Source organism: Staurois parvus, unplaced genomic scaffold (genome assembly GCF_062004578.1).
Source record: "Staurois parvus isolate SC_StPar_1 unplaced genomic scaffold, SC_StPar_1.0 ptg000262l, whole genome shotgun sequence".
Classification (NCBI taxonomy): Eukaryota; Metazoa; Chordata; class Amphibia; order Anura; family Ranidae; genus Staurois; species Staurois parvus.
The window spans coordinates 5631657-5643426 of NW_028318058.1; the positions used below are offsets into that span (position 1 = coordinate 5631657).

The window sequence follows — 11770 nt, forward strand, 5'->3', positions numbered from 1 at the left end:
TCCACCTGTAAACCCATTCCTGTTTTGGGGGTCCTCTCATTGTTGCCCATCTAGTGCACCTGTTAATCAGTTTCAGCTGCATTGGTGTTCATGAAATTGACAATCCCCTCTGCTACTTCACTGACCAGATCCATATCCCAGGAGTTTAATTGACTTGATGCTATACTCTGATTAAGAAAGTGTTCCTGTAATTTTTTTTTTGAGCAGTGTAGTATACTAGGCTCATGCATATAGAACTTAAAAAAATTTCACTTTTAAACGCAGTTTTTTTTTCAGCCTGTAAAAGCACCTCAAACATTGAAAATGCCTAAACATGTGCAATATACAGCTGTTAAGCAGAATTTTCCTGCCCAGAGTTCTGGCATTCTGAGGGGCTTAAAACAGACACCGTGCGCATGAGGCCATAAAGATGTGAAATAAGAACACGGACATGGCTGCTCAGTTTGATTTTTTTTATTTCAACAATGAAGAATACATTTAGTTTTCATCAACGTTGACTGTCTGTAGACCTGCAAAAGAACAAAGATTGCTGAATACATCAACACGATAATACACCAACATTGGTAATACATTAAAAAAATTTAAAAATAAATATTGTCAACAGCTAACATTTCCATTTTCTAAAATTCAATAGAATGCAGCATCATACTAATTATTCATGTAAATAAAAGGAAAATTGAAATAATCCTTTTATGAGTGAAATATGGTGGCTACCATAGCTGCCCCCCCCCCCCCCTCCAGCTTCAAAAATGTGTCATCTCTAGCTTCAGTCCCAGAAGATGCAAACTATAAATTTGCAAAAAGTAATGTGTCCCCCACTTCTGCTAAAATAGCTACATCTGATCAATCCTTTAAAAATAAATTACTGCAAGAAACTTTTGTTTGAAACTAGATGAAGGGGTCTGATAAATGAAGTGATGTTCTACTTCTTACAGGTTGCCAAGAATATAAAAAGCGCATTGTGTCTGTGCCCCCATTAGGGAGTTTCACCCTCTCTATTTGTTCTGTTTACCATTATCATTGAAAGTCAAAGTAAAGAAAACCCCCAAAATTTGGGTTATCCCCAGAAAAGTAAGAGGGAAAATCTTCCAATGGGGACACTAATTCAGGTGACCTGGGAGTCCCCTAGAAATTCCTTTAATTTGCAGGGATTTCCTCTCACTTCATGTTTTGGCTATGAGAACGTGAAGGTAAATTTCCGCAATGGGACACAGATGGCAAACAAATAAGGGTCATTACCTGACCTCTGATCTTTATTTTATTACTCAATCCAAAAAAAAATAAAAAAATAAAAAAAAAATAAAAGAAAGTTTTGCTTATATTTCTACTTTTAAACAAGCTCCGATTATAACAGCTTTTTTTTCCAGGGTTCCAACTGATCTCTGGCAAGCCTGGGAAAACAGGAATTCTTGGAGCCCATTCACACTAAAATGCGGTGCAGGAAACCCATGTTCCTTGCAGGTTTCTTGCACTGCGCTCATAACCCCTTGCGATCTGCAGTGGGTGTCAATACAATGCTAAGGATATCTAAACCGCACAAAATAGAACTGGATATTAATATATATGGAGGTAATAACGGGAAGCTGGTTCAGGGAACATCCGATTGTCTTACGAGGGATCAAGGACATTTTTTCCCCCCATCTGGGGAGAATTGGATCATGGTTTATGGGGGGGGGGGGGGGGGGGGGTTTGGCTTCCTCTGGATCAGCTCTGGCTATAGGATTGTGTATATGGAGGTTTATGTGTGTTTTTTTTCTTTTTAGGCTCCATGTACAGGAGCGTACCGACTGCCGGAAAACAAATCATGGCAAGATCGCGGTGCCGCGTTTTGTCGCAGTCGGTGGTCAAAACATTCCTATACTGAACGTGATTCTTCCGGAGAGGAAGGTTTAACCTCACCCAAACAAGGCAGCTCCTAAACTCTGCAAAAAGCCTATATGTACACGAACACATAGGCTTTTATGGAGTTGAGTTTAGGAGCTTTGGCAAAAAAATGCCAAAAGCTCCTAGCCTCGAGTTTAGGAGCTGCTTGTGTACATGAAGCCTTATACTGGTTGAACTAGATGGACTAGTGTCTTTTTTCAACCTTACTATGTAACTATGACACCCCAAACGCAGGTAGCAAACACAGTCTGTTTTGCCTGCACCGATCACGATACAGAGGTACCATGCAATCCAGTTGCAGGGCATTTTCAAGTAGTGCAAGCACTACTTTTGGTGCAGCGCTATTTCAGGCCACATACTTACACTGCAAAGGAACACAAGTGCATTCCTGTTCTATTCCTGATGTGAACCAGCCCTTGGCAGCATATAGGCAAAGCACTAAATGGTGATGGCGAGTTGTAGACCATGGCTTTACTGTCCTTAATTAGCCTCTGCTGGTCTATATCCCTGGTGTCTACAAAAGGGACCTGGGTACTATCAATAGTCATCAGCAAATGTAGTATGCTGATGAATAGAATAAGGTTTCTCAATACACCATCATACCTCATTAGGAAAGTTCCAGATCACCTTCTTCCTCGAACAAATACCTACCAGGGACCATGTTTGGTCCTCCGTGCCAACATCTTATCTGTGGGCACCCGGCTGTGACAGCATGCAGGTTCACAGCTGGGTGCCCACTGTGCATTTTGAATGGTCCCGCAGTCTTCTGGCACCTGTCACGTGTCCCAGAAGACTGCAGGGAGGAAAGGGGGTGGGTGGTGGGAAAGAAATCAGGGACCCACTCTCTCCCCTCCTCGTTCCCCAAAAGTGCAAATCCCTCACCAGGAGCGGGGGAGTGGTATTTAATCACCACTTGGGTTTTATTTTTTGCACTATAAACAAACAAAAAGAGCAAAAAATTTAGCAAAAAAGTTTTTCTTTGTTTCTATTATAAAATTTTGCAAACAGGTCATTTCTCTCCTTCACTGATGTGCATTGATGAGGTGGCATTGATGAGACGGCACTAATAGACACTGCCCTGATAACCAGTCTTCTTTCACAGTTGCCTGTTATCGGCAGTATTTTCCTCACGCTGTGACAGCGTGAAGAAAGTACTGCTGATAACCAGCAAGTGTATTTACAAGGTGATCAACTGTAATTGGACAAAACTTATCACGTGGTAAAAGGCTGCTGTGATTGGCTCTTTACCATGTTGTGATCAGCTGTGTCCAGAGGACACAGCGATCATGGAGAGCGCCGGGTGTGTACCTTTGGGGGTGCGCTCTGGGAGGGTGTCATATGATGCCCTCCCAGCACTGGATGACCACACTGTAGCTGTCTCCCAGCTATAGCATGATCAAGAAGTGGTTAAAGGACATCTGTAGATAGACAATGCTTTAATTAGAGTTGAAAAATGCTCTTAGGTGTAGGCAATTCATGTTCCTCCTGAAGCTATGACTGCAGAACTTCTAGCATGTTGCTAAGAGAAACCTAGCAGTTACTGATCACCCTGACAGTAGAAAACTCTGATTCAAACCCTTTCACATGCTTTCCCCCCCTGATGCAGTAGCTCTGAGCTCAGAGTTTGAAAGCTCATGTGAAGGTGCATGTGAGCAGTAACAGCTAGAAGTCTCTTAGCAATGTCCTAGGAGTTTTCCAGTCAGGCTTCATGAGGTACCTAAATAGCCTACACCTACAGCAAGGGCATTATTCAACTTTGGTTAAAACTGCGCAGACACTCCTTTTCTGCAAAGACAGGTTTATTTTTATATTACCCCTAAGGACATATTTATTTGCTTAACTTTTTTGAAACCCTAAATTGTCTGTTTATATCCTGACAAAAACCATTAAAAAAAGGTCACTGTGTAAACAAACCTATGTGATCACTGTGCCGTAATCATCAGGAAGATTACACAGTTGTTAACTAGACTCGCCAGTTAAACCCTCAAGATCAGAGTCCAACGAATAAGAAAGCGCACAAGCAACATTCCGAGTTCTCCCACAACATGCATCATTCCCAAAATCAGAAAACAGATTGCAGACACCATCTGATTAAAGAATTATGTGATATTTTACTGGTGCGCAGGAGCAAGCTCTGCTTTGGCAGCCAGGTGTCATCACAGAAGAGCTCTTAAAAGCAGAGTTCATAGCATTAACTAAAAGCACCCAATTTGTAATGAAATCTCCTATCACTGTTCATCACTCAGCTCAAACAAAACACTTATTCCCACATCAGAGAATCTAATAAACAATTCACTTGATAAAGTAGTTCACATAGTCTGCTGGAATACAATGAGGTCCACTCTACTAACCAAATTGCAGAGGGCAGACAGAACCTTTTACACACTTCCTCCTTACGTGTGTGGTCTTTCTGTACCATCTACAACACAGGGAAGGGTGTGTGCCAATCACCAGAAATGCGTCCCTTGAAGGAAACATTTTAAATTGTATTTGTGCTCAGGAGGGGCAACCCTACTACAGCAGTGGAATGAATATGAGAAAGCATACCTGTACCCATACTATGGCCACTGAAGTACTTACACTTAAAAAGTAAAAAAAAAAAAGTTTAAAACAATCCATTCCTGACCTCTGTAGCTCCATGGACTCGAACACTGAATTTCAGTCAGTCAGTCTCCTACAAGCTTCCAGCAAGTGCTGTATGTTTACATTAGACGGCTAGCAGGCTGCCAAGCCATAGAAAATAAGGGGAAAAGAAACGGGGTCTCAGTGCCTCTGCGTCAACTCGTGAAAACTAAAAGTCAAAACTTTGTTTTGTTTTGGATAAATTGGTGGGAGGTGAGAACAACTGCCAGGTTTTAATTGCTGTCCTTTTTTTCAGTAAGAAGATTCACTCTAATTGTCCTGATCACCAATGGTCACTAGGAATGAAAGTGAGGGCAAATCTAAAATTTTGACTTGCCACCAAAACAGGAGTAGAGGTGAAATCTTCCCCTTCGGAAATGTATTCCTGTGACAAAAAGAATTTCCCTCACATTGGAAAGATATCCTCCCAGAAGTGAAGGGAAATATCCCTAATGTAACAAAAAAAAAGTCAAAAACAAAGACATTGACAGTGAGTTTTACCCTTCTTCTGCTAATCCTAAGAAAAGAGAAAAAAAGTTTTGACTTTAAATATACTTTCATCTCTCCATAATTCCTGCAGCCACAAATACCAGTTAGTAAGTTATTTTCTTTGTTGATAGAAATATGTTAATGCTTTATTCCATAGCCTGGACACACGTGCACTTTAACCTATGAAGGAGTGCAAATTAGTGTCACATGCCTCTCACCTGTCCTTTCAGGACCCTAGGGTACTGAAAATTCAGGCTGAAGACCTCTGGACATTAAGTAGACAAATTTCCTCAAGATAATGTTTTCAAGAAATTAAATCCTGGAGTAATCCTATTTTTTTCTTCCTTGGAGGTTGGTAGATCCCCTAGCTTCCTTTGCAATCACTGATTAAAGTGACACTATCATGAGAAAAAAGTATGGGGGATGCCAATGCATGTCTCTTGAAAATGCTAAATGCCTGGCTGCGTCATACTTCAGTGTGTAAGGATCACAGTTCCAGAATAAGCATGCTGTAAATGAGTGTCAGAAAAGTGTCCAAACTACTTAAAGCTATACTTGTTCCAGGTCAGTGACTCTGACAAAACTAAAGTCAAAGCATCACAATGACAGCCAGGGAACTAACATTCTCAGAAGGTGAGATCATAATGTCAGCCTCCATTAATTTCGCACAACAGCGTCCCGGAGGCAGCAATGCTATATTCCGCTGTTGTCGCACAGGCTCCTAAAGAGATTCCCTATACACACACATTCTACTATAATACACATAAAAAGTTTCAAAAATGGTGTTAAACTTTTAAATACCTTTGTATGTTGTAACTGGCACATATGTGACCAGTGTGTATAGTTTGTTGGGGGAGTCTTCATCCTCATTACGCTTCCTGGACAAACGCACACGAATACGGTATGGAACATTTCTGTGTAAAAATACATAGGCATTTATATGTTGCTAAATACAGAATTTTCTATAGGTCTTCTAAAAGTTATGTTTTAATACCATTAAAATTTTTAATTAGAATCTTAATGTTGAGAAGCAAATTTGCATTTCTAAAGCAAATAATATGAATTAAGGTGGAACTCCAAGAACTGCAGCAATAAAAAAAAAATTAAAAAATTATAGCAATAGCTATATTCCTGGCACTCAGTAAACATGTTATTCGTTGATGCTCCACGTGGTGGTAAAAACCTTGTTGGACATAACTACTTATCATGCTAGCCATGCACTAGTTGAAAAATAAAATGCTCAAAAAAATTACCCATTTGCCCTCCAGCGGATTTACCCTCCTCCCTGACCAGGCCATTTTTTGCGATACAGCGCTGTTAAATTAACTGACAATTGCGCAGTCATTCAACGCTGTACCCAAATGAAATTTCTGTCCTTTTCCCCCCACAAAGAGAGCTTTCTTTTGGTTGTATTTGATAGTCTGTGTTTTTTAATTTTTTTTACACTAAAAAACTGAAAATATTGAAAAAACAAAACAAAAAAAACTATATTTTTGAGTTTTTGCTATTAAACATGTCCAGTAAAAAAAGAATCAAATTTAAGAGCATAGAGGAGATTCCAGGAGACAGGCAGTTACTCTAGGAGAAATGGAAAGGGCTGTAGAAGGTCCTTAACCCATCAGCAGGACCAGTATCTGCTTTATGCAAGGAACTGCCAGAGCCCTACAAAATGACCTCCAGCAGGTCACTGGTGTGAATGTCTCTGACCAATCAGAAACAGACTTCATGAGGGTGGCCTGAGGGCCCAACATCCTTTAGGGGGCCCTGTGCTCATTGCCTGGCACCATAGAGCTTGATTGGCATTTGAACACCAGAATTTGTAGCTCCGCTACTGGCGCCCTGTCCTCTGTATGTTGATAATTTTCATTTCCATCACAAGATGGGGCATCCTTACGTTCCTAACACATTACCCAGTCCATATCAGTATAGATATCCAACATGAGATTGAGATCTGATGTGTTTTCAAAGCGTTCCTTTAATTTTTTTGAGCAGTGTAGTTTGAGCAGGCTTTTGAAAAACGAACACGGTCACAACAGCAAAAGATATTGCCATCATGTATGAATTGATTTTCGAACAATAAATGATTTAATGGACATAAATGAATCAGTATTTTATCCATTTTGTCACATAAGCATAATTTTGAGCGGTTTGTTTTTTTAAACAGGTGAGAAAACATTAATCTTTCAATTTATCGTCTGTTTGGCAGAAGTTTTACAAACTTTTCGTTAGATTTTTTTTGGCTCAAACAAATCACAACGAATTTTATTTTTGTGGCCACTAACTGGAGAAAAAATTAGCAATCTGTACAAATGATGGATTTTTCAAACACTTTTTTTTGTCTACTGTGTGGGCACCATAAGCTTGCAGATTTTTTTAAAGTGCTGCGATTCCTGAAGTTCCACTTTAATTTGAGAGACTTGTATCGCTGATTTGTCATATCCTTCCCTTTGAGAGATGCTCACCTAATTCCTTTGGCCCACACAGCTTTGTTCAGCCTGGTATCAATACGCACATCAGGAGTACGCATCTCTTTCATTGCAAATTTGCGGATTTCCTTTAGAGCACGGGGAGCACGTTTCTTGAAGCCACTGAAGAGATGAGGAGGAAACACCACATGGATTTACCATACACTACATACATGTACTAACTAAAATGCTTTGCACGTTGCACATATATGTATCAATATAGACTGCTATGACAGGTTAAACCACTAATACCACAAAACAATGAACTCCTGTAAAATCAGCACAAATTCAGACTTCTTTAACGGTCTATTAAAAGTGACTGAAGAGGAAGAACATATGAAGTATAGAGATTTCAGCTATGACAGAAAATGACAAAGTAACAGAGAGGGTTGCTATGTAAACCACAAAGAACAGCCCATTCTAAAACTTACATTCCATGGATCCGCTTGTGAATATTGATGGTGTATTCCCTAGTAACTACCTCATTGATGGCAGAGCGGCCCTTTTTCTTTTCACCTCCCTTTTTTGCTGGCGCCATCTCTGTGGACACAAGAATCACACATTAGGAAGAAGCTCAGCATACACACTTTTGAGCACTAGTACAGCCTGGGCTTATTGTCACTGAGGGATGGGCAACAGGCACTTAAACTGTGAGACACAGCCAAAGTGAAGTGTTTAAAATGATTTCCAGAAACACTCTGCTGTCATTATACAAAACATGATGGATAACCTGTGTGTTGTAACTTTTAAAGCAAAACTAAACGTACCCTTATCGGTCCCCATCCCTCGCTGACATCTTCTCGTCTTCATTGGCCAACGCAGGAGGCTGTCATCCCGGCACACAGGGACTGTGCTCCCTGAGTGCTGCTAATGTAAGCTCAGTTTACATTCCGGAGAAGACAGTAGCAGGCAAGTAAGTGTGTTTTATTGCAGAAGAGAACACTTTTTTTGTAATAAAAAGCCTGCCTTCTTGCTGTTTGTGACAGTGTCCATAGTAGGGAAAGTAGTGTGCTCACTACAAAGGAACAGAATCCTGTCTGTACATACCTTTCCCAAAACCTCAGTCTGCCAATAAAGCACCAAAGGACCTGCTAATTCCTGGAATTAATACACTCTTGTCCTTCTACTCTCACAGCTCAGGGTTTGGTGATAAATGGCCAATCACATACCTGAATGTTATCACATAATGGAAGGGGGAGCTTGCTTAGCCTCAGGTAGATTCTAACTGCCAGAATATATGCAGTGCATTCAAAGTGTTTTGGCAAGAGATTGCAGCTGCAGAAAGAGTAAGGGGGTGGTGGTGGCGTTAAAGCGTATGCAAGCCTTTGGGGAAAAACAATTCCTCTGACAAGGTAATATCTCAATGTGCTAAGATGAAGACCTCCAGCAATGCACTGTCACTGCTGACAGGGCTTCCATCTTCACCTGATTTTCCTTTTGGGTTCGTGGACGCTGGCAGTTTGAATGGTGGAGCTACGATAACATCACTCTTGTGCATGTGAATAGGAGTCACAGCTGTGGCATAGAGCTCTGAAGGGATGGCATGAGTATGATGTCCCTTCACAGAGCATGCGCTGGGGATGTCACCTGCTGCAGAAACACTGAATATCTCCTAAGAGGTGCATGTTTAGGAGATATTGCTTGTACCTACAAGTAAGCTTTATTATAAGTGTCCAAGACATGTTTACTACCGCTTTAAGATGCCTACTACAGCACCTAGTATGAGCAATGTACTGGTTTCATGTACTGAGAATTTGATTTCCTATGCAGAAAGAGCGGTTTATTTCTTACTAACCCAAAAGGAACAATTAAGTACTGTAATCACCTCATTATTAACCCAAAACAAACATACAAGCCAGTGATGGCAGCACTGCATTCTAAGGCCAGTTCTGCACAGGTACATTCCTCCTCAACCGCCCTATAGCAGAATTACTGCTACAGGGCGGCACAGGTATGCAAAAACACACACATTGTGGCATTGATATTGAAAATATGACTGATCATGCCAAAAAATGTTCTTTTATTGAAGGATGATGATCATATGAAGCCATTTATTATCAAATAGTTATTTGGCTCCTTTTTAAATCATAATGATAACAGAAATCACTGGAGCTTTATAAAGATGGAAAAGGACATAAAAAGATGTCCAAAGCCTAGAATATGCCAATCAAAATACAGTATATGAATAATCCTGTGAGCTTCTATACACCCTATTTGTAAGCTGCTTGCACCAAATACACTTCCATATATCAGTGTGTACACTAATAAATAATAATTATGTGCGGCACTTTACTTCTATTGACAACTTTCAAAATGATATACAAATATATATATATATATATATATATATATATAAAATCATATACACTGTATTCGGTGTATATTATTTTAGATATATATAAATTTTGAAAGTTAATAGAAGTGAAGCGCAGCACGTAATTGTTACGTACATACAGCACCTGCATACACAAACCAGCACGATTGTCTATGGAGTACTGTACACAGCACCAGGGGCCCCAGGGCATCACTATATTCAATGTAAATACAATGTAAGAAAGAATGCACCTGTGTGTATATCAGCCTCCATACACGCCTCTCATGGGAGATCTCGCCTGTGTCCCCCCCATACACGCCTCTCATGGGAGATCTCGCCTGTGTCCCCCCCATACACGCCTCTCATGGGAGATCTCGCCTGTGTCCCCCCCATACACGCCTCTCATGGGAGATCTCGCCTGTGTCCCCCCCATACACGCCTCTCATGGGCGATCTCGCCTGTTTCCCCCCCCATACACGCCTCTCATGGGAGATCTCGCCTGTGTCCCCCCCATACACGCCTCTCATGGGAGATCTCGCCTGTGTCCCCCCCATACACGCCTCTCATGGGCGATCTCGCCTGTGTCCCCCCCATACACGCCTCTCATGGGCGATCTCGCCTGTGTCCCCCCCCATACACGCCTCTTATGGGAGATCTCGCCTGTGTCCCCCCCCATACACGCCTCTCATGGGAGATCTCGCCTGTGTCCCCCCCATACACGCCTCTCATGGGAGATCTCGCCTGTGTCCCCCCCATACACGCCTCTCATGGGAGATCTCGCCTGTGTCCCCCCCCCCCACACACACGCCTCTCATGGGAGATCTCGCCTGTGTCCCCCCCATACACGCCTCTCATGGGAGATCTCGCCAGTGTCCAACCCCCCCCAAAAAACACGCCTCTCATGGGAGATCTCGCCTGCGTCCACCCCACACACGCCTCTCATGGGAGATCTCGCCTGTGTCCCCCCCACACACGCCTCTCATGGGAGATCTCGCCTGTGTCCCCCCCACACACGCCTCTCACGGGAGATCTCGCCTGTGTCCCCCCCACACACGCCTCTCACGGGAGATCTCGCCTGTGTCCCCCCCACACACGCCTCTCACGGGAGATCTCGCCTGTGTCCCCCCCACACACGCCTCTCACGGGAGATCTCGCCTCTGTCCCCCCCACACACGCCTCTCACGGGAGATCTCGCCTGTGTGTCCCCATACAAACCACTCATCTGATACGACCCATGTGTCCCCATACACACCCCTGACAACTAGTCCTGGGGAAGATGTGATGGCCATCCATAGACTGTTCACCTACTGGAAGTCCAGGGTTGTAGGGAGGTCTCCTGGCTGACATACACTGTGTATGACAAGCTCGTTCAGTGACCAGACCCCAGCCCTATGTACTAATACTGATGCAGCACAAGGGCCTGACCGCACTGCACATAGAAGAGCTTTATACGGATCTATCGTGTGTGCGGTGACCAGGAGGTGTATATAGGAATAGCACTCCATGATAGCAGCCGCCCGCACCCTCCACCCCAATACAGGCCCCGGCTAGAAGACCGGACACTGCGCCTCCTCTCCCGGGGATGGCGGGGCACTGCGGGTTACAAGACGGGAGGATGGCGGCAGATAATATCACAGAACAGCCCAGGCCCATACTTACTCTCCTAGGGACAATGACGGAAAGGAAGTAGAAGGGGATTGTGGGAGAAAAGTCTATTCGTACGCCATGGTAGTGCTTCCGGGTCCTACGGCGTCATGACGCCATGTGTGGGGCGGAGCCTGTTATTAGAAGGGGAAGGTGGAGGTGTGTGTACTTCTATCGTGTAAAATAAGCCCGGCCTGGTAACAACAATGTCACCTCAGGTAGACCTGGGAGGGCAGCAGCCGCTAATACAGTGTTGGTATTAGTCATTTATACAGATAGAGCGCTTTGGTGGGGTCTGGAGACTGCCAGTCAGACGACCAGGAAACTGCGAGCCGAACATCCGTCCACTAGA

At 43.0% G+C, this 11770-nt stretch overlaps 1 protein-coding gene across 1 annotated transcript; it reads right to left on the reverse strand.

Moving 5' to 3' along the window:
- Positions 1–438: 438 nt before the first annotated feature.
- On the reverse strand, positions 439–11452 carry RPL31 (ribosomal protein L31). Its single transcript, XM_089681260.1, has 5 exons — positions 11434–11452; positions 7892–8000; positions 7458–7583; positions 5797–5909; positions 439–509 (listed from the first exon to the last, which is right to left on the reverse strand). The coding sequence occupies exons 2-5, from the start codon at positions 7996–7998 to the stop codon at positions 478–480; spliced, it is 378 nt and encodes a 125-aa protein (XP_089537386.1). The 5' UTR covers positions 7999–8000; positions 11434–11452; the 3' UTR covers positions 439–477.
- Positions 11453–11770: the final 318 nt, after the last annotated feature.

Bases quoted from the DNA above. Each gene is read 5' to 3' on its own strand.
- RPL31 (XM_089681260.1), bottom strand. From the start codon at position 7,998: ATGGCGCCAGCAAAAAAGGGAGGTGAAAAGAAAAAGGGCCGCTCTGCC. The intron at 5,910-7,457 runs GTGAGCATCTCT...ATTTTTACACAG, and splicing joins GTGTGGGCCAAAGGAATTAG to AAATGTTCCATACCGTATTC. The intron at 510-5,796 runs GTATTTAAAAGT...GTTCTTTTGCAG, and splicing joins GCCAGTTACAACATACAAAG to GTCTACAGACAGTCAACGTT.